Genomic DNA, 21,449 nt, shown 5'->3' with positions numbered 1-21,449 from the left:
ACGGCCAGCCCCATCTTGAGACACCAAATCAAAGCAATGGAAATAAGTGGTCAAAACAAAGATGTGATAGTCTATGGTCTCTAATATTTTTTACATTGCCCTCTCATCAATAAACAACATTGGGGCTTCCCTGGTGGTGCAGTGGTTGAGAGTCCACCTGCCGATGCGGGGGACACGGGTTTGTGCCCCGATCCGGGAAGATCCCACATGCCGCGGAGCGGCTGGGCCCGTGGGCCATGGCCGCTGAGCCTGCGCGTCCGGAGCCTGTGCTCCGCAACGGGAGAGGCCACAACAGTGAGAGGCCCGCGTACCGCAAAACAAACAAACAAACAAAAAAACCCATTGAACATACAGCCCTACATATTTCTGTATTAATACAGTGGGTATATGATAAAATAGCCACAGACACTTTCTAAAAGATGATTATATCTATTCTTATATTTTCTTCCCACACCCCACTTTGGAGACCTAGCCAAGGGTCTCAGTAGCAGACCAGCAACACCCATGAGGTTCCATTAGGTGGCACTCTGCACCGTATACATAGAACCACAGTCAGTGTCTAATTCAGTCAGATACTAGGAACATTACCGTCAAGACATCCTTTAAATTGTGACCACAAGCAGCAGCTCTATTGGTCAGGACTTATGGGACTGCAAACCAGTTGTCCACCGGGCTCTCTCTCTACCCAAATCTGCTCAGTGTGCTTGCCCAAACTGTCTTCACATTTTAGCCCTGAAGAGAACTGCCAATCCTGTACGGTTAGATTATACCCCTCCTGAAAACAGTGCCTAATGCGAAGCAATCTGAGTTGAAGTGCAGCTCCATTTCCAAGCAGTGGGTTAAGAGCGCTGAGGGTTATACACAGAAGGAGAAAGGGAAATTGAGCATACCTGGGGGTTCGGGCTTTCTTTGCTGAAGTGATCCCTGAGTTAACAGTCCCTGGCGTCCCAAAGGAAGATGTGGCACTTCCCAAACGGGGCTCTGCAGAGAAGCTGCTTCAGAAGCACTTGGGCTAGTTTCAGAAATGCAGAGTCCTGGGTCCCAGCGATCAGGACCTCTGGTGTGGAGGCCTGCAACCACATGGCTTCCAAGCTCCTTCGGTGATTCTGATTCCCTGTAAAGTTGGAGAACCAGCTGACCTGGCTGGACCGAGCTGGGTCAGTTCGGGGCAGGGCCATTTACTGCCTCTGTGACCTTGGCAGTTGACTTAACATGTCTGATCCCATCTTCATCTCTGAGTTAACCCATCCTCTTTGAGATGGAGCTCTTAATACCAGCCTCATAGAGCTGATGTGAAGACTTAACGGAAGAAATGAAGCCTTGAACTTGGCTTTGCTGCCTAATGAATGTGATTCCTCCCCTCCTCTTCCTCCTCCAGCCCCCACTCGATAACACTGTCCAGGTACCAATGACTTCACCTTATGCCCTTCATCCTAGGATCCTCCTCGCTCTCTCCTCACCCTGTCATTCCGAGGGCCTGTCCTCAAGAGTAGGAGAATTGGTGATTATTTTAAAACTCATTCTTCTAATTCAGCTTCCATCGAAAGGCAACTAAATGGTGGGAAATGAGGACCTAGGGGAGTGAGACGGGCGCTGTAAACCATTTTATTTAATGCGTGTCACCTGGTGACAAGGTCCTGCTTGGTGGGCCTCCATTTGGACCTGGCCCAGGAGTGTTACCCACTGTTCCAGGGTGACTGCAGGACAGCAGGCTAGTTCTAACTGCCAAAACACCCCCCCCACCCCTGCTCTCCTTAGCAGCTTGGTCCCCCTGGACAATGGGCCTCAGATATGGGTTCACGGAGATGTTCCTACAAACTTCTATGGCTCAGGACGTAAGCTCATGCAATTCACTATTCTGAAAGCCTCTGGAATCTCTGACCCGCTGCATCTCCTTGGCCAGTGAGAAGTGAAGTAGTCATGTGTATCATACAAGACAAAGATGGTGCCCTAGTTGGCTGTCTCTGTCTGGCCTTTGCTTCAGCCAGAGGGACATCGAGAACCATTTTGTGTGTGTGGAAGCATCTGCTCGCCTCACCCTGACCACTGGTGGGCTCTAGGGATGTGTGAAAACTGCCACGAGGCCACGGGGGCTGCCTCTTATCCTCCAGAACCTAACAGACTCTCTCTGGAGGGTGCTTGTTGTGAGACACTGGGACTCAAACTTCCTCAGTCAGTTTGTCTGGGCTCTTCCAAAACAATTAATATAAATCACCAAGAGGGAGAAGGGATATATACATGAAGAAATACAATCATTGAAATGTCATGGCAAACACGTTAGAAATTAATTACAACCCAAGAGTAGGGTCTTGCGGCAGAGCACGAGATCTTACTCAGTTTCTTAACCCACATGCTTGAAAGTTGGGGTAAGTTGAAAGAATATGAGTTTGAATGTGACAGAGAGTCCGGCCCGTGTCACCCAGGGAAGGTTTCACCATGCCAATTACAGAAGCTCATGCTCACTGAAGCAGGTGGGGATTTACTCTGTATGTGTGGGAAAGAGAACAGTTTTAAACCAAAAGTACACACCAAACCACCGCTTCCGAACAGAAGAATCCACCTGCAACAACGGCTCTTTCTGTTCATTCTTGTGTAGGACACGAGGCTTGCCGTGGGTGCCTAAAGCCGAAAAGGAAACTGAGAGGGAGGGGAAGGCAAAAGAAGAAAGATGGAAAAACGTACAAAACCCCAAACAGTGTGAAACTGCCCTGTTGTCATCTCATTGTCACCAGCATGGATGGCCCCTGTGTCACCAGGCCTTCTTCCACACAATCTCACCACAAGTTTGGGACTTTTTCCTCTCTTTGTAACCCTTCCCCTTCACTAGGTTGGTTGGTTGGTTGGTTGGTGCCTCTCGTGTTCTCCTTCATTACATTAACTCAATTACATGGATTCACTTTCAGTCCTCGTGTTCTCCAGAGAACATCTCCTTTTGAGTCGCTCTCAATCACGTTCTTTGGTCATTTCCCTCCCACACTGATATTTGTACTTCAGAAGATACAAAGAATTCCCAGTGCTTCTTACGCTCAAGGGTTCGAGCTTCCAGCAGAGGTGGCTGGTGGCGTGTCCCACTACTAACTCCTCCTGAGGCCTGGTATCCCAAGGCTCCAAGGAGGGATGAACTTAGACAGCCAGGCTAGTAAATCTGCCCCATAACCAGTGTTCTCTGCCCACTTGAGTGCGTGCAGGAGAGGTACAGGACAAATCAAAACTTATCCCCACCCCCATTTTAAAACTGGGCCATAAATACCTCACAGGAGATGCAACCTGGTTCTCTCTGGTTAGGAGAAGGAGGAAGTAAATAAAAAGCATGTTTTATGCGGGTGGAGGGGGACAGGTTCCTGAAAAAGAAGGGTGTGCATCCTTGCTGTCCCCATTACAGTTTCCTTGGAGACTGGGGAACAAGATGCCCAGGTTGTTAAGTCACCATTGCCCCTCTCATACACTCTGTATCCCCTGCCTACATTTAAGAGACCAGCTGGACCTAAGACCATTCAGACAGATAAGAGCTGGAAGTAGATGTTAGGATGGGGCTAAGAGACCCTGACTCAGCAGCGGGGCTATGGTTAGACTCATCTTCTCTCTATGGGCTGCAAACACTTGCTTTGCCTTTTTCTCAGCGGTAACACTTACCTGCCTAATGCTTGCCTTGGCTTGGATCCTACAAATGCCCAAGTCTTGCTGAGGTACAGCCTCTATCCGAGGAGGAAGGACACACCCTGGCCAGGTTCAGGGTTGAAAGAGGTTGGGAACCCCTTGACGGTAGAGTGGGATTTACGGAGAATCGAGAGTCCCTTCTAGAGCAGCGCCAACCAGAAGCGGGTCAGCTGAGAGCAGGACACTCAGAGCTTGGCAGGAGAACTAGCCATCATGCGCTCCTGGTGGCCTGAGTTGGTGGCTTTTGATCTGTGCCATCTATGAATGGCTCCAATAGAACAGGACTCCACAGAAGACCGTCAGGAGGTTAAAAGAGTGACTTGTTGAGATTACAAAGGAATTAAAAATTAAAACCATCTGTTGAAGTGCTTTTGATCATGTCTTACAACAAACCACTGTACACAATCTCACGTTGAAATACGTTGTGGTTTCTGAGTTGCATTGTTTTCAGTTTCCCTTCCTCTTGATCCATTTCAGATATTTAAGTTGTCTTCAAGTGCTTCATGGTTTATAAATCACCAAAATAGCTTAAACCTTATGTATTTATGTGTGTGTGTGTTTTTTGGCTGCACCTCGTGGCATGCGGGATCTTAGTTCGCCGACCAGGGATCGAATCCGTGCCCCCTGCAGTGGAAGCACAGAGTCTTAACCACTGGATCACCAGGGAAGTCCCTGTATTTATGTGTTTTAATAGAAGAAAGTTTATCATGCCAAAGCCAGTTTTTATGATGCTATCTTTGTTTTCACCGAAGAAGGCACCTATGAAGTACGATCAAGTTTATAGAGGTTGTCAGATCATTGGCTCTATTCAATCCAGAGATTAATCTGAGAATTTGTGACTCTTATTAATTGATAATGTGTCCTTTGGAAATAATTTATATACTGTGTATTGATAGCCATCCTTAAAGTAAAACCTTCAGCTTTTCCACATACGAGGAAAATACAGTATCTCCCAGCTCATATTCTCGGATTTGAACCCTTACACACTATCTTCCAAAGGGAACAGACACCTCTGTAGATAACTTCTTTCATGAAATAAAAACAAATTGGTCACATTTCAAACTTTGAACTCATGCAAATTTATACCCACTTGGAAGGTGTGTCTTCAGAACATCTTGGTCGCTTCTTTTTTTTTTTTTTAAATTAATTAATTTATTTATTTTTTTGCTGTATGCGGGCCTCTCACTGTTGTGGCCTCTCCCGTTGCGGAGCGCAGGCTCAGCGGCCATGGCTCACGGGCCCAGCCGCTCCGCGGCACGTGGGATCTTTCCAGACCAGGGCACGAACCTGCGTCCCCTGCATCGGCAGGCGGACTCTCAACCACTGCACCACCAGGGGAGCCCCTACTTCTGTTGTTTTTTTGAGTAGTGAAGCCAAAGCTCAAGACCGAAGCTTTCTAGGTGTTAAGGTCGGTAAACCTCTGTTCCTCCCCCTGCCCCCAAATTTAAAGGAATCCATGCAATTGTCATCCCTGCCTGATAACTCTAAATAAATACATGCTCCTGGGGTCCTTCTTCAGAGTTTACCACCAAAATCGTCTAATGTTGATGGATCAAGTTTTCAGATGATTATAAATATACAGTATTAGTTAACAAAGCAGTTTGAAAGATCATTGCATGAGGCAATTTTTCTTTGGATACAGTACTTTTCAATGCAGATGAAAATATTTGTCTTAGCTTGGTTGCTATAACAAAACATCACAAACTGGGTGGCTTAAAGAACAAACATTTATTTCTCACAGGTCTGAAGGACGGAAGTCTGAGATCAGAGTGCCAACATGATCTGGTTCTGGTGAGAGTCCTCTTGTGCCTTGCAGACTGCCCACTTCTCTTTGTATCCTCACGTGGTGGGAACACAGCAAGTTAGTCCTCTGGCTGCTTCTTCTCAGGCAGTAATCCCATCACGAGGGCTCCACTCTCATGATCTAATCACCTCTCAAAACCCCCACCTCCTAATGCCATCATATTGGGGGTTAGGATTTCAACATATGAATTTGGGGGTGGGTGCAAACATTTAGTCCACAGCAATATTTAAGCAGGTAAATTATCCTCAAAGGTAAAGAGCATCATTTTGCATAAAGGCAGAACACTTTATTTTTCTCCCATTTGTAAGTAGACTATGTCCATCAATGGCAAAGATGTTTCTATTTCCCCACAGAACCCCATAACAGGCCCAGGGGAAACGAGCGAGGACCACTTGAGCAGCAACCACCTGTTGGGTGCCAACACTCAGTCTGCACAGAAGGGGGTGCTAGATTATACTCAAGCAATTGGTTGAGGAGTTAACTGTTTTTGTTTTTGGTTTAGTCCCACTAATTAACTCTGGTACATTTTAATGTCATATAGGTAGACCCTGAGCATTTTTTTTACCCTATTTCCATACATACCAGTACTTCTTAAGGGTAGAAACGCAGTTCTTCTCAATTTAGTGACTGTGTGTTTATGTAATAATCACAATTCCAGGAGAATCAAAGTGCCATGTCCTCTACTTGCCACCCTTCTCCCAACAGTATTTTATACAGGAGCAGAAGGCAGAGACTCAAGTGCAAATGGAGACAGAGAGAGCTAAGAAAGATGACTTGATGCTTATACAAATCCCAATTTTCCAGTTCCTTTGTCATATATCGGTCACTCCTCTCCAGTATGGGCAATCTCAGGGCTTGGAAAACTTTAAAACACTCTTTTGGTGGGACAGGGATGAGCCAATCTAGGCAGCCGAGCCTCTCCTTGGTAAGTCAGGCAGTCACATTTTGCAAAGAAGGGCTAGGCTGTCTCTTTGAACACCTGACTGTATGTCACGTGATTGTCTGTGGCCAGGGCGTTTTTCAGACACTGCCAGAAGTACGGATGAGCCTGTGGGTTTGTTGGCCACTCAAGGACAGAACTCCCACAGAGCCTCTTCCGGAGCTGGAGAAACTTGGACTTCTGAAGGGGCTTCTCAAGGAATATCAAGATAATTACGTCCACTTTTTCATCCATGAGCCTCTGATGGGACAAGTAAAATGCTATCTTAAAATTCTCAGTCTTTGCATACTTGTCTGTCATGACAAACACTGTCTTTTTGCTAAGCTGTATGCTCTGGGAAAGATTTTCCAGAACAGGCTGCCCTGGTAACCAGTCCCTTTCCTCGAGACATAAATTAAAACATTTCTCTCTTGGGTCTTCCAATTTGGCCACCAGCTCATCCAAAACCCACTCTGTCACTGCTGGGTCTTTAGTGTCATACACAATAAAAGCATCATAGCAAGAATTCGGTGGTATCAGACGTCGATACCCCTTTATTTTGGCCTTACAGAAATGGTAACTATACCACACATCCCAGAAGTAGAGATGGTTTGCTGTTGTGATCACCATCAGAAAGAGAGCTGCCGATATGGAAAGTGAGAACAGGACGAAGTTAGTCAGATCTAACTCACAGGTATATAGATCCAGAGACACTACACTCTGGCCCTTGTGTGCTCCTGGTCCCATACAAGTCACATCTGTGGCCAAGTAAGGAATCGTCACCTCTGTATGGTTAACCCACCAGACAAACCACACAGCATCACAGTTGCACAGAAACCGATTGTGATGCAAAAACAAAATGTCCAGATTGTTGAGGACGTTTTCTGGAAAACTAGTCTTTTGGATAACCTGGATTTTATTTGAGCTCAGGTCCAGATGTCGTAACTGGAAAGCATCTTGTAGAAAATACTTTGTCAGGTGCCTGATTTGATTGTTCTTAAGTATGAGTTTCTTGAGGCTGTGGGAACAGTTGGATAATCTCCTAGGGACAGTCTTCAGTTGGTTGTAGCTGAGGTCCAACGTTTCTAGATTCCTCAGATACTGGAGTCCTCCCCAGTTGAAAGACTTGAGCTTATTGTTGGCCAAGGAGAGAGTCTTCAGATTTGGAGGCATACCATCAAAAACTCCACTAGGTAAGAAACTCAGGGAATTTTCAGAGATGTCTAATTCCTCCAAGTTCAGCAGATTCTCAAAGAGTTTTAAGTATCTGTTATCACCATCTCTCCATAAAATATCCAAATGATTTCCTCTGAATTCCAGAATTTTAAGAGATTCGCTCTCCATGGTCCTGCTGGTGGAGGTAGCGATGTCATTGTTGTTCATCATCAGTTTCTTCAGAACCTTTAGGTTCTTGGTAAAGTTTAGCATGTGAGTTATTCCTTCTGATTGAAAATAATGGCTGTTACTACTTATATCTAGGACTTCCAGGTTGCGTAGCTCCTCAAAAGCTGTTGAGTAGAGTAAATCAAGCCGATTGTTAGAGAAGTCCAAATATTTCAACTCCACTAAAGGCTGAAATTCACTACCATTAAGCGTTTGGCTAATGGTATTTCCCGATAAGTTTAGGCATTTGAGGAAAGAAAGATACTGAAACTCAGAAGACTTGATAAAAAATATATTATTTCCACTTAGGTCCAAGGTCGGCCCATACTTGTAACAATCTTCATTAAGAGGCAAGAGAGAAGGAGGCTCTTTGTTTTTGGACCTGCAACTCCTTGCAAATTCATCATACCTGAAATAATGTAATGCTTCAAAGACCTGGGGCCCATGACCTTCTACAGAAGTTCTCATGTTAGAGCAGAAGCCATCTTCACTTGAATCTCCTGAAGGTGATATTTTATTCACTGAGAGATCTATGAATTTCAATGTTTTAAACTGTTTAAATATGCTTAGGTCAGCAATTTTTATAAAGTTAGTGCCAAGATCAAGAACTTCAAGATTGGAAAGATTATGTAATGGGGAGAGGTATGAACTTCTCAGCTCTTTAAAGACATAGCCTTTGATCCGCAAAACTTTCAAGTTTTTCAGTGAAGAAAATGCATCTGACAGATTCATAAATGCATGATAGACCTGAAGTTCATAATTGAAAGACAGATCCAATTGGACAAGGTTGTGGAGAAGATGCAAAAATTTGGCATCGCCAATTTCTTTGGCCAAGAAGTTTTGGGAAAGATCTAGTGTTTTAAGTTTGTTAACGTTTTTAAACCATCTTTGGGGCACATACTGAAGAGAGTTACTGTGTAGACGTAAAACTTGTAATTCTGTCAATGCATCAAAAGCATTTAGGTCGATCTGTAGGGGAGAATTATTTTCACAGGGTGTACAAGGAAATGGAGCATTATAACAACGAGGGCAATTTCCACTTAGGTCAAGAACTTGCAGTCGATTGAGGTTATTAAAATCATCTTCTTGGATCTTTGCAATGATGTTGTTATAAAGATAGAGTTCAGTTAAAGTAGGTGGCAAAATAGTGGGGACAGCTGAGATATTGTTATCTTTTAGGGAGAGCAATTTTAAATTTGTCATATTTAGGAAAGCATCTTTTTCAATGGAAAACGAAACATTACAAGGATTGCGATAGTAACAGTTTTGGCCCAGGTAGAGTATTTCTAGGTTGGCCAGTTCTGTTAGATTCTCTTTCATGATCGAAAAGATGTTGTTGGCCTCAAGGCTCAGCAGCTGTAAGCTGGGAGGAAGATCCTGAGGTATTTCTAGAAGCTGGTTTCCATCCAGGTAAAGAGATTTTAAATAAGTGAGTTTACTAAAGCTGCTGGGTTCAATCTGCAGCCTTCTGGTGCACACATTGTCTTTTGGCCCCGGTCGAACAGGTACACAGTTGCATCTGAAATCGATCTCTACCAGATGGTCCAGCCGGTAGAAGGACGCTGGAGAGATACCCGCTATATGGTTAATGGTGAGGGTGAGGTTGGTGGCATTGGTGGGAATACCTCCAGGAATTTCTGTCAAATGCTTGTCTGTGCAGTCCACGATCACATGGGCGTTTGGAGCATCCAGAGTGACATCACAGGGCAGAGTCTTAGGAAACCATCTAGCCCCAAGGAGTTCGGAAATTAGGATCATGTTAAACAGGATGAGAAATTGTCCCTTCGAGGTCCACATTGGAAACACCTGAAAGTATAAGAAAGAACAAATCGCCCTTCTAAAATACACCAAGAATCAGAATTTAAAATTCCCGTTTGCTGCCTCTCTTTTGCTACATTTGAAACTAAACAGTCCGGGTTGACGGTTCTCAGAGGTCTAAACAGCACCCCGACCTCCAACCCATGACTGTAGTTGTCAATTACTGAGGTTCATAAAAAACGTAGTTACATATTTAGCTTTTAGCATCTTAGCTTTTCAGTATTATAGCTTTTAAGCTGGGAGAAGCAGCGTTTTCCTATTCACTGTTATTTAGAATGCTGCAATGGAAGAGCCATCAATTAGCCGCCAAAGTCTGAAATTTGAGAGGGGTGTGCGGGGGTGAAGGAATGTTAAAATGCAGCTACATCTGGAAAGAAAAACTTTAGCGCAGTTAATGTTTGTTTGTTAAGCCTGCTCTGGTACACATTAGAAGAGTCCTTCACAATACTCGAGCCTCTTAATATTCTAAGGAGGGAAACAAAGGTGATCCATTACCCCCATTTTACAGATTAAGACACAGCTCAGCGATATTAACTGATTTGTCCAAGGTCGCACAACTCCCGCCATTTTGGCCCTACTATCTATAAGCCGGGCTTTCCTCTTGGACTGTTTTTGGAAATCATCTCCGAGATGATCTGGGGATGAACGTTTTCCCTACACATTGCGTTCATATTACAAAAATTTGGAAAGGGGAGGGTAGAGAGTCAGGGCACTGCCTGGGTGACCCCCAACTGACCAAACAGGATACTCATGGGAATGAAAGGGGAGGGGCTGTTAATAATTTATGCCAAGACTACAGGCATAAACTAAGACTCCCTCAGGCCAACTGGGACATGTGGGAACCTACTCTTAATGGCGATTCCTGGGCATCCAGGTTTAGCATGAGAGACACTTGCACCCTGGGGAGAAAGACCTTAAAAGGGAACATGGGACACACTTGAAGAGCTTTACTAACCATCATATTAACTCGAGCTTGCCCTGCATAGAGGGTGGTTTAACCACAGACTTGCTCTCCAGTTTCAGGACTTCTAGCAGCATTTTCCTCCAGAACACTGGTTTTCATTTAACCGGTGTTTATCCATGGAATGATCCAGCCTGTGTCTCTACAGCAGACTTCCAGCTCCATTCATGCTTCTGTCCTCCCAACTGACTGAATCAACCAGTCATACTGATATCTAATAAAGCAAGTGTCTACTTCCCTTAATTCCTCCAATGGAGGGTAAATAAGCAAAATTTCCCCTCAGCTTTTTTTTCTTTTTTCGCGGTATGCGGGCCTCTCACTGCTGTGGCCTCTCCCGTTGCGGAGCACAGGCTTGGGACGCACAGGCTCAGCGGCCATGGCTCACGGGCCCAGCCGCTCCGCGGCATGTGGGATCCTCTCGGACCGGGGCACGAGCCCATGTCCCCTGCGTCGGCAGGTGGACTCTCAACCACTGCGCCACCAGGGAAGCCCGAGCCCTAACTTTTGACCATGGTGTCCAAAGTCTTCCATAATTTGGCTCCATCTCCTTGTCTAGGTTGACCTCATACAACTCCCCTACCAGCTTCTCTAATCACTAAGCCCAAGACCAGCTTGCAGTTCCCTGACCTGCAAGGCCCTCCACCTGGAGTACTCTTCCCTACCATTTCCACCCACCAGAATTCTGTTTATCTTTTAAGGCTGTACTTCTCAGTCTGGAGCACTCAGATCCCTGGGAAGATATGGCAAAGGCCGGGAGTATGGGAAGCGCTTAGTTAAACAGTATATCTTCCTTGGGCATCAATCTTACTCAAAGATTTAGGAAAAGCATCCACCACTCAGGGAAGAGGGATTAAGTCAAGATGGGGGAGAAGGGCTTTAGAAGAGGGAAAGGGGATAAGTACAGTGAGCTATTTGTATGGTCCCTGATAACAGGACCCCAGACCCTGAACCCATCCTCAGCTATGCTTCTGTCGGAAGACATGATGGGTTCATGAATCCCACTATCAAAAGGCAGTAAGTGGGCTTCCCTGGTGGCGCAGTGGTTGAGAGTCCGCCTGCCGATGCAGGGGACACGGGTTCGTGCCCTGGTCTGGGAAGATCCCACATGCCGCGGAGCGGCTGGGCCCGTGAGCCATGGCCACTGAGCCTGCGCATCCGGAGCCTGTGCTCCGCAACGGGAGAGGCCACAATAGTGAGAGGCCCGCGTACCGCAAAAAAAAAAAAAAAAAAAAAAAAAGCCAATAAGTAATGCTGCTAAGAGTGATATTAAGGACCAGGGAGGTCCAGGCGGGGACCAAATGGATAAAGTACAAAGACAAATCATGAACCACGTGCCCTCTTCCGATCCCATTCCCATGAACCCAGATGAGACCCTGGGAAAGAAGCAGAAGGACCTCTGAATTGAGTTAAAAACATGAAGTGACTGAGACAGCATTCATCAAGCTGAGTTTTCCAGGAAATGCCTAGTTCAAATATTTTTTGATTATGGGGAAATGAAGGCTCTAAGAGAAAGGAAGCTAGTTATACAAAAAAAATAACAGTGGTGTGCTGGTAAATGTTTAACAACCAGCTTTCTCTCCTGCACCCCCAATTTCTGATTTGTTAAGTCCTGATTTGTAGCGTTTGCCAACGCCCGTAGTGTAAATACCCCCCCCATCATGGTCAATTTCAAGCTGCCAGTGTGACGTCCCTGAATGCAGAGTTGGAGAGAGATGTGCAGAATTGCTCTGGCAAGCCTGTAGGAGCTGGGTCCAGCAAACCACTGACCTTAACACACTGGAGACCATGACTGTGACATTCGCAGCCTCTATACATGGACATATTATAAATTACAACGAATGCAAAATTAATCAGAAAGTCTTTTTCTCCCTTATTTCTAAACTTTTTCTCGCACCTGTCCACTTTTCTCCTTGTCTGCTACCCCAACCCTACTACACTTTGCCATGAGGTCTCACCTGTACTACACACTGGCCTCCGACCTGGTCTCCCTAACTCCCCTCCTCCTCCACAATTCATCCATCAAGAGCATCAGAGCAGTCTTTATAAACACGAATCAGATCAACTACAACGATTTCTTATTACATTCTGAATGAAGTCCAAAGTCTTTACCATTGTTTATATCGTGCATGTTCTGACTCCAGCCTACCACTCCGACCTTGAACCACCTTTCCCCTTCTTTGGCCACATACCAGACATCCGGCCTGTTTTCTGTTCTGCATTTGAGCCAGTCTTGGCACTTGCTGTTCCCTCTTCCTGAAGTTATCTTTCTCCTCCTCTTCCCACAGCCAGGTCATTCTCATCCCTTGGCTGTCTGCTTAAATGACACATCCTCAGAGAGGCCGTCTCTAAGCAACTTTTCTAAATACCCTCCCATGTAAGAATAGTGATAAAGGCAGGAACAATAGGTAACTTAGGTAGCATCTACCATATGCTGGGCAACGGTTTCAGTGCTTTACATATATTAACTCATTTAATCCTCATAATAACTGCATGAGGTCTTCGATCCCTTAACCACAGCCTTTGGACCTAGATGTGTTTTGGAACTCAGAATTTTTCAGATCGTAGAAGGTAATATGATGCATGTACCTCGTATTAGGTAATACTCCAACTGGACTCTGGGGCAGCATCCCATAATCAAACACACAAAAATGTGTACAGTGCAGCACAGGACTGTCCACTCTAATGGGATTTTAAAAAAAGCAGAAGAACAAGAACAACAACTACTACTACTACATCATTCGGTTCAGGTCAAGATGCACTTCCAAATGAGTTCAGATCAAGTCGTGTTTGCCATCAACTGAATTAGGACAAAGCTTTCAGTTAGGGGATTTTGGAATTGCAGACCTCTATTATCATTTCAATTTTACAGATGAGTCAACTGAGGCACAGAGAGGTATATGTACTCTGTACTAGACTACTCTGCTTTATTTCTTTCATAGCCTTAAGCACCATCAGAAATTATCTTGTTGATCATTTATGTGCTTCTGGTTTATGTGCTTACTCGTTTTATATCTATTCTGCATGAAAATGTAAGCTTCAAGAGAGCAGGGTCTTGTGTGTCTTCATAAAAGACAATGTCTGGGGCTTCCCTGGTGGTGCAGTGGTTGAGAGTCCACCTGCCGATGCAGGGGACACGGGTTCATGCCCCAGTCCGGGAAGATCCCACACGCTGCGGAGCGGCTGGGCCCGTGAGCCATGGCCGCTGAGCCTGCGCGTCCAGAGCCTGTGCTCCGCAACGGGTGTGGCCACAACAGTGAGAGGCCCACGTACCACTGGCACTTAATGCTGCATTATGCTTGCTAAATACATGAATGAAAGAACGAATAGTGAAACAGAGCAAAACAGAAAAGAAATTTCTCCTTGGAGTAGGTTCCTTCAGGCTACACCCCCAGCCTCCTCAGGGGTCACATTCTGCCTCTTCTATTTGCCCTGGGGTTCCTTGGGGGGAAAGGTTTAGGAAGCTCTGCTTTTATAATGCCCAGTTCAAACCTATCTTCTTCAAGAAGCTTTCTGGGATCAACCCAGACAGAAGCAGTTGCTTTCTCCTCTCATCTCCTACTTCACTGATTACACGTGAGGTTGTGAAAAGAACTCCAGATGGAGGTTGGACGAACTGGGTCCTGCCCTGCATTCATAGTTCACTCTCTGTGTACCCTTCAGAGGTGGGCACTGTGCTCAGGAGAAGATCCCCTACAAGAGAATGATGGACACAGAAATAACAATATGGGATACCAAGGACCCAGACAACCTTCCTAGATCAAGACAATGGACTTGGACTGGAAAATTCCCCAACAGTTCTTTAGCTTGAAACTGTACCAAGTATCTGGTGAGAAAGAATTTATTAAAAAAAAATCAGAATTCTACTGACTCATTCATTCTTTCATTTGACGAATATTTACTGGATACCTACTAGGGGCAGCAGACATAGAATCTCTGTCCTTAAAGAGCTCAAAGCCTAGTGGAGGAGGGAAAAAATATACAGATTTAAAATAGAACGTGGGGGACTTCCCTGGTGGCACAGTGGTTAAGAATCCACCTGCCAGTGCAGGGGACACGGGTTCGAGCCCTGGTCCGGGAAGATCCCACACGCCACGGAGCAACTAAGCCATGCACCACAGCTACTGAGCCTGCGCTCTAGAGCCCGTGAGCCACAACTACTGAGCCTACTTGCCTAGAGCCTGTGCTCCGCAACAAGAGAAGCCACCGCAATGAGAAGCCCGTGCACCGCAACGAAGAGTAGCCCCTGCTCGCTGCAACTAGAGAAAGCTCACGCAGAGCAACAAAGACCCAACGCAGCCAAAAATTAAAAAATAAATGAAAAATAAAATCAAATAGAATGTGGAACACCATTAGTTCTTTCCAGATGAGATACTGCCACTTGCATATGTGTAGATTCACTGCATGTTGTTCTTATTCCAGGAGTATTTTCTGATACTCCCAATTCCTTTTATTATTCTCAGAGGCTCCAGAGATTGTTCTATATCTATATATTTTTCCCCTTTCTTTCATCTCATAATGATAGAATCTCCATTTAGAGTTGGGCATATGCCACTCTGAAAAAAGATTACATTTCCCAGACTCCCTTGCAGCTATGACCATATGACTAAGTTAAAGCCAATGTGATGGGAGAGGAAGTGAGATGTGTAATTTCTGGGACATGTCCTTAAACAGTGAGACTCTTCCCCTTCCTCCTGTCTACTTCCATCTGGCTTCTTGTAATATGGATATTGTAGCCACCATCTTGGAATGATGCAAATGAGGAAAATGTGCTAGGGTTGGTGAAGCAACAAGGTAGATGATCCAGAGTATCTAGATCCTTGCATGATCTCATAGAGCAGAGTGGAAACAAAAGCTCTGAACTGCTGACTTCTAGGAGTTTATGAGAAATCACAAGATTGTTATGCTCAGCCAGTGTTAATTGGAATTTCTATTGCATGAATGCAAACCTAATTTTAGTGGCGTAGAATTTAGAATGACACAAATGTACGTATCTATGTACATATCTATGAAACAGAAACAGACTCACAGATACAGAGAACAGACCTGTGGTTGGCAAGGCGGCGGTGGGGGGGAGATGGATTGGGAGTTTGGGATTAGCAGATGCAAACTAATATATATAGGATGGATAAACAACAAGGTCCTACTGTAGAGCACGGGGAACTGTAGTCAGTATCCTGTAATACACCATAATGGAAAAGAATATGATAAAGAACATATACATATATGTATAACTGACTCACCGTGCTGTAGAGCGGAAATTAAGACAACACTGTAAATCAGCTATACTTCAATAAAATTAATTTAAAAAGAAAGAAAGAAAGACTCAGGTATTGGAAACTAAAAAACTAGTGACCCATGTTATGCTGTCACAAAAACACTTGATACAACTGTCACCTATGCTATCTTGGAAGGCAGAATACCTGCCAACTGTGACTTTTGTTTTTCCGGTCTTATTGAAATATAATTGACATATAGCATTGTATTAGTTTTAGGTGTACAACATAATGATTTAATATATGTATATATCGTGAAATAATCACCACAGTAAGTTTAGTTACCGTGCATCACTGCACGTAGTTACAATTTTTTTCTTGTGATGAGAACTTTTAAGATCTACTGTCTTAGCAACTTTTAAATATGCAGTATAATATTATTAACTATAGTCACCACGCTGTACATGACATCCCCAGAATGCCAACTGCAACTTTACTCTTAGGGGAAATGGTTTGACAATATTCATAATGATGGCATGTGTTGATGACTTCTTGTTCTAGGCAATCTTATGAGAGAAATGACCTAGGGCTGAAGTTAGCCTAGCAGGAATGGGAGGCTAACTTTAGCTCCAGTTCTGCAAGCAGGGATAGAAGGAAATATAGCTTTGCTAAGGGAGGTTTTCTCTGCCTGCAGCCTAAACTCTAAAGATGATTAAGACTTCCTTAATTTGGGGCCTTGTGGGGATGAAAAAGCCAACTGCCTTACCCCAAACAACAGCAGATGTCACGGATACAGCTTTAAGAGGAAGTAAGTGTATGCTCTCATGCATTTTTCGAGCACTTTCCATTAAGCATTTTCTAGCAGACAGTGAACGCCAGTCCAGGGCCCAAAAAATCTGATTAAGAGTGTTGCCTTCCTCTTGACTCAGACAGCCTCTGGGAAGTTGATTAAATTCAGAGAGAAGAACACTGAGATAATACAGAATCTTTAGACTTAAATGGTCTAAAGCTGCTCTGGCCAATGTGATAGCCACCAGTCACATGCAGTTGTTTAAATTTAAATGAATTAAAATTAAGTGCAATTTTGAAATTCAGTTCCTCAGTCACACTAACCATATTTCAAGGGCTCAAAGTCACATCAGGCTCATGGCTACCGTATTCGAGAATGCAGATACAGGAACATTTTCCATCATTGTAGAAAGTTCTATTAGACAGTGTTGGTCAGGACCAGGGCTTGGCAAACTTTTTCTGTAAAGGGCCAGACAGCCAATATTGTAGACCAAATTGAGGCTGTTATGTGGCTACTTAAATAACTATTTAGAACATAACGAATTAAGGTGGTCAGAACCATTCTTACCTCACAAAATCAGGTGGTGGGACAGATTTGGTCCACAGCTCATAGTTTTCAGGCCCCTGGTCTAGACAAAACCTTCCACTTGCACATGGAATTAGCTCTAAGCAAATTCAGGCCAAGTCTGCCAAATATGAGAAGAAATCATATTACCTGTAACCCTCTAAGTCCATTCATGTGCCACTAATTTCAACCAATAGCATTTAGCCAATTATTTCACCCTCATCCCAAGAAATAGGTACATTTACAGTGAGGACAGTGAGATGCAGAGGCTAGAGAACCTGCCTGCCGTGAGATCCAGGCAACTCAGATACCGAGCTGGCCCTCAGCCATCCTGCTAGCTACCTTTCCAGGAGTCTTGGTATCAACTCACCCGTCGCTCCCTCTAGGTGCTAAACCCTCTGAGGTTCACGGCCTTGTTTGTCTTTACTTGTGATGATGATGCCTGCCACCTCCTGAGCACAAGGTAAGTATCTGCTGAGTAAATCAAGGCTTTGAACATTCTTAAAATCCCATGGAAGGCTCAATGATCATAAATAGTAAAGTCTTTCCAAAGATCAGATTTTTGACAAGGGGACGAGGAGAGAGACCAGGAGGGTTGGGGGCCTCTAAAAGAAGGGATGAAATGGAAAAAGAGCCACAGAAGACAAGGGGATGGAGTCAGAGGGAGGCTGCGGGAAGCAGACCCGCAGAAGAACTCCAGGCAATCTGTTTTCTCAGAAGTTCTGCCCCCTTGAGCCCGAAACCCTAGTGAGAGCACAGAGCTCATTTGTCTCTCCTGGGAACAGGCACAGCCAGGATGGGACTGTCCCTGTCTTATACTCAGTCGTTGAGTCCCAGCCCAAATGGCCCTTGGAACGCTGTATGCAAGGCAAGCCTTCTCTCGGCTCTCTGCGCAGGCTGCCTGGAACTCACAGATGGACTCTGATCAAGCAGGTGAGGAAGAAAATGGAGTCAATGAACAAAGCCTTTCTAAATTTGTTATTTACAGAGAAATAATACCTCTGAGGCTTCTGAACAAAAAGATCTTCTTGAGAAGATGATTTTAAAATGTGAAATATTCCTTTATTCCCATGGAAGTTTCTCCTTTCAAACCATGGGGAACTACCTGCTTCAGACTGAAGCTAGGACCTTCGCTTCAACTAATGCTATTTTTTTTTTTTTTTTTTGCGGTATGCGGGCCTCTCACTGCTGTGGCCTCTCCCATTGCGGAGCACAGGCTCCGGACGCGCAGGCCCAGCGGCCATGGCTCACGGGCCCAGCCGCTCCGCAGCATGCGGGATCCTCCCGGACCGGGGCATGAACCCACGTCCCCTGCATCGGCAGGCGGACTCCCAACCACTGCGCCATCAGGGAAGCCCAACTAATGCTATTTTTATTTTTTTTATTTTTTTTATTTTTTTTTTTTTTGCGGTACGCGGGCCTCTCACCGCTGTGGCCTCTCCCGCTGCGGAGCACAGGCTCTGGACGCACAGGCTCAGCGGCCATGGCTCACGGGCCCAGCCGCTCCGCGGCATGTGGGATCCTCCCAGACCGGGGCACGAACCCGCGTCCCCTGCATCGGCAGGCGGACTCCCAACCACTGCGCCACCAGGGAAGCCCTAATGCTATTTTTAAATGTAAGTGTTCGTTCAGCATAACGCCAGGTCTCTTTTTTTTCATTTCATACAAATAATCCACGTTATTTTGTTTTTTTGCTTTTTTGGCAGTGATTGCCCAAAACATAAGTCTTTCAGGAATTTGATTTGTAAAATAGCATAATACACCATAATAGGCCCGGCTTCAGTCATGAATCATAGCTAATTACACATGCAAATACACTGGGTAAATTTGGATGCTCAATTAGTGAGCTAATTATGGTAAAAATGGGAATGTTTGATTCTGTATGCACAGGTGTTCTGTTCTCTGAATAAATCTCCTCCATGCAAGGCACTATGTTAGATGCAGTAGGGGAATGATAATGTGTTAGACACCATTCCTACCCAATTAGGAACCAAATTCCTCCACTGCTGCGTCTCAGAAGCCGTGTATATTCCCAAGCAGAGAACTCTCTGCTTTCAGGGAAATCCACGGCAGGGGAGAAAGAAGAGTTTGTGGGATGGGGGCTAGTCAGGCCTAAAGGTAATGCTGCCTGCCCACCCTACAAACAGAAGCTTGAATACACAACCCTTTGAAGAGGCGACACGTGTCCCCTTAGATGCCTCATTTTTGTGGCAGGACTGTATTCAAAAGTGTATTCTCCTGAAGTGAGATCCATTTTAGATTCCTGCTAGAATGTCTACGGTTGTAGAGCTATGACTCCTAATAGGAAAACACGTGGACTTAGATGAGTCTAACTTTGTGCTTTGCTGACTGTTTTTAGCTTCAAGACTTTGCAAGCTCCTGACACGGATGCAATCTGAGGAGATAGAAGGACAGATGGCAGGAGGGAGGAAATGAGTTTAAGTGGTTTGAGTTTTGCAACAAGTTAGAGGAAGACCAGGATTAGTTTGACTTCTCATGTTTATGTATTCTGGGGCTTAGCTCCTGTGAACTCAAAGTCAGATCAGGAGTCAGCCTAGAGATGATCATACTAAGTGAAGTAAGACAAATATCATACGATATATGTAGAATCTTAAAAAAATGATACAGATGAGCTTATTTACAAAATAGAAACAGACTCACAGACATACGAAACAAACTTATGGTTTGTTTGGGAAAGGGGGGAGGGATAAGTTGGGGGCAGCGGATTAACAGATGCACACTACTATATATAAAATAGATAAACAACAAGGACCTACTGGAGAGCACAGGGAACTCTACTCAGTATTTTGTAATACCCTGTAAAGGAAAAGAATCTGAAAAAGAATATAGATACACACACACATATGTATGTATGTATAACCAAATCACTGTGCTGTACACCTGAAACTAACACAATATTGTAAATCAACTATGCTTCAATAAAAAATAAATAAAAATTAAACTTAAAGACTACTGACTGAATTCTCCTAAACCTTGACTTTCTCATCTACACACTATGGGGACTGAGCTAACTGACCTCAGCGCTCCTTCCCAGCCCCCCAGAACCTCAGGCTGCTGTTCTTTCACAACTGGTGGCTCAGTGGTTAAGAATCCACCTGCCTATTGTAAATAGAGCTGCAGTGAACATTGTGGTGCATGCGTCTTTTTGAGTTATGATTTTCTCAGGGTATACGCCCAGTAGTGGGATTGCTGGATCATATGGTAGTTCTATTTGTAGTTTTTTAAGGAACCTCCATACTGGTCTCCGTAATGGCTGCATCAATTTACATTCCCACCAACAGTGCAGGAGGGTTCCCTTTTCTCCACACCCTCTCCAGCATTTACTGTTTGTAGATTTTTTGATGATGGCCTTTCTGACCAGTGTCAGGTGATAGCTCACTGTAGTTTTGATGTGCATTTCCCTAATAATTAGTGATGTTGAGCATCTTTTCATGTGTTTGTTGGCAATCTGTATATCTTCATATATACACTACCAAATAGATAGCTAGTGGAAAACAGCTGCATAGCACAGGGAGATCAGCTTGGTGCTTTGCGACCACCTAGAGGGGTGGGATACGGAGGGTGGGAGGGTGACGCAAGACGGAGGGGATATGAAGATATACGTATGCATATAGCTGATTCACTGTTACACAGCAGAAATGAACAGAACATTGTAAAGCAATCATACTCCAATAAAGATGTTAAAAAAAAAAAAGGCAAAAAAGAATCCGCCTGCCAACACAGGGGACACGGGTTCGAGCCCTGGGCTGGGAAGATCCCACATGCCGTGGAGCAAATAAGCCCGTGCGCCACAACTACTGAGCCTGCGCTCTAGAGCCCGCGAGGTACAACTGCTGAGCCCACGTGCCACAACTACTGAAGCCCATGCGCCTAGAACCTGTGCTCCGCAACAAGAGAAGCCACTGCGATGAGAAGCCCACGCACAGCAACAAAGAGTAGCCCCCGCTCGCCGCAACTAGAGAAAGCCCGCGCGCAGCAACGAAGACCCAACGCAGCCAAAAATAAATAAAATAAATAAATTTTAAAAACAAAGAGGGAGGGGCCCCAGGCCCACGCCGAGGATGCCTACAGGGCCTAGTCTGCCATCCGAACAAGGAGCGGCAGGCCGATCCATTGCAAGTTTTTGAGCCAAAGACTGCTACGGTCTGACTTCATGTTAGAAGGATCACGCTGGTTGCTGTGTTGAAAGAGACAATGAGGGGAAGGGTGGAAGCGTGGAGACCAGGCAAGAGGCTATTACGGTAATTCAAGCAAAAGCCCCAGCTGGCAGGGGTGGAGGTGGTGGGAACTTGCCAGATACTGGATAGATTCTGAAGGTG

General features: G+C 44.9%; 1 protein-coding gene across 2 annotated transcripts in view; it reads right to left on the bottom strand.

Moving 5' to 3' along the window:
* Positions 1–5,373: 5,373 nt before the first annotated feature.
* TLR7 (toll like receptor 7) overlaps positions 5,374–21,449 on the bottom strand; it is a 41,034-nt gene continuing 24,958 nt past the window's right edge. For both annotated transcript variants that reach the window (XM_082608999.1, XM_082608998.1), the window contains exon 2: positions 5,374–9,569. In XM_082608999.1, the coding sequence (XP_082465125.1) occupies positions 6,420–9,560 (3,141 nt within the window). In that variant the 5' untranslated portion in view covers positions 9,561–9,569 and the 3' untranslated portion in view covers positions 5,374–6,419. The remainder of the gene's footprint in view (positions 9,570–21,449) is intronic.

Source organism: Mesoplodon mirus (assembly GCF_964341445.2).
Source record: "Mesoplodon mirus genome assembly, chromosome: X".
NCBI classification, from domain to species: Eukaryota; Metazoa; Chordata; class Mammalia; order Artiodactyla; family Ziphiidae; genus Mesoplodon; species Mesoplodon mirus.
The sequence above is the reverse complement of the archived record's forward strand: the minus strand, read 5'-3'. Positions and strand labels throughout refer to the sequence as shown.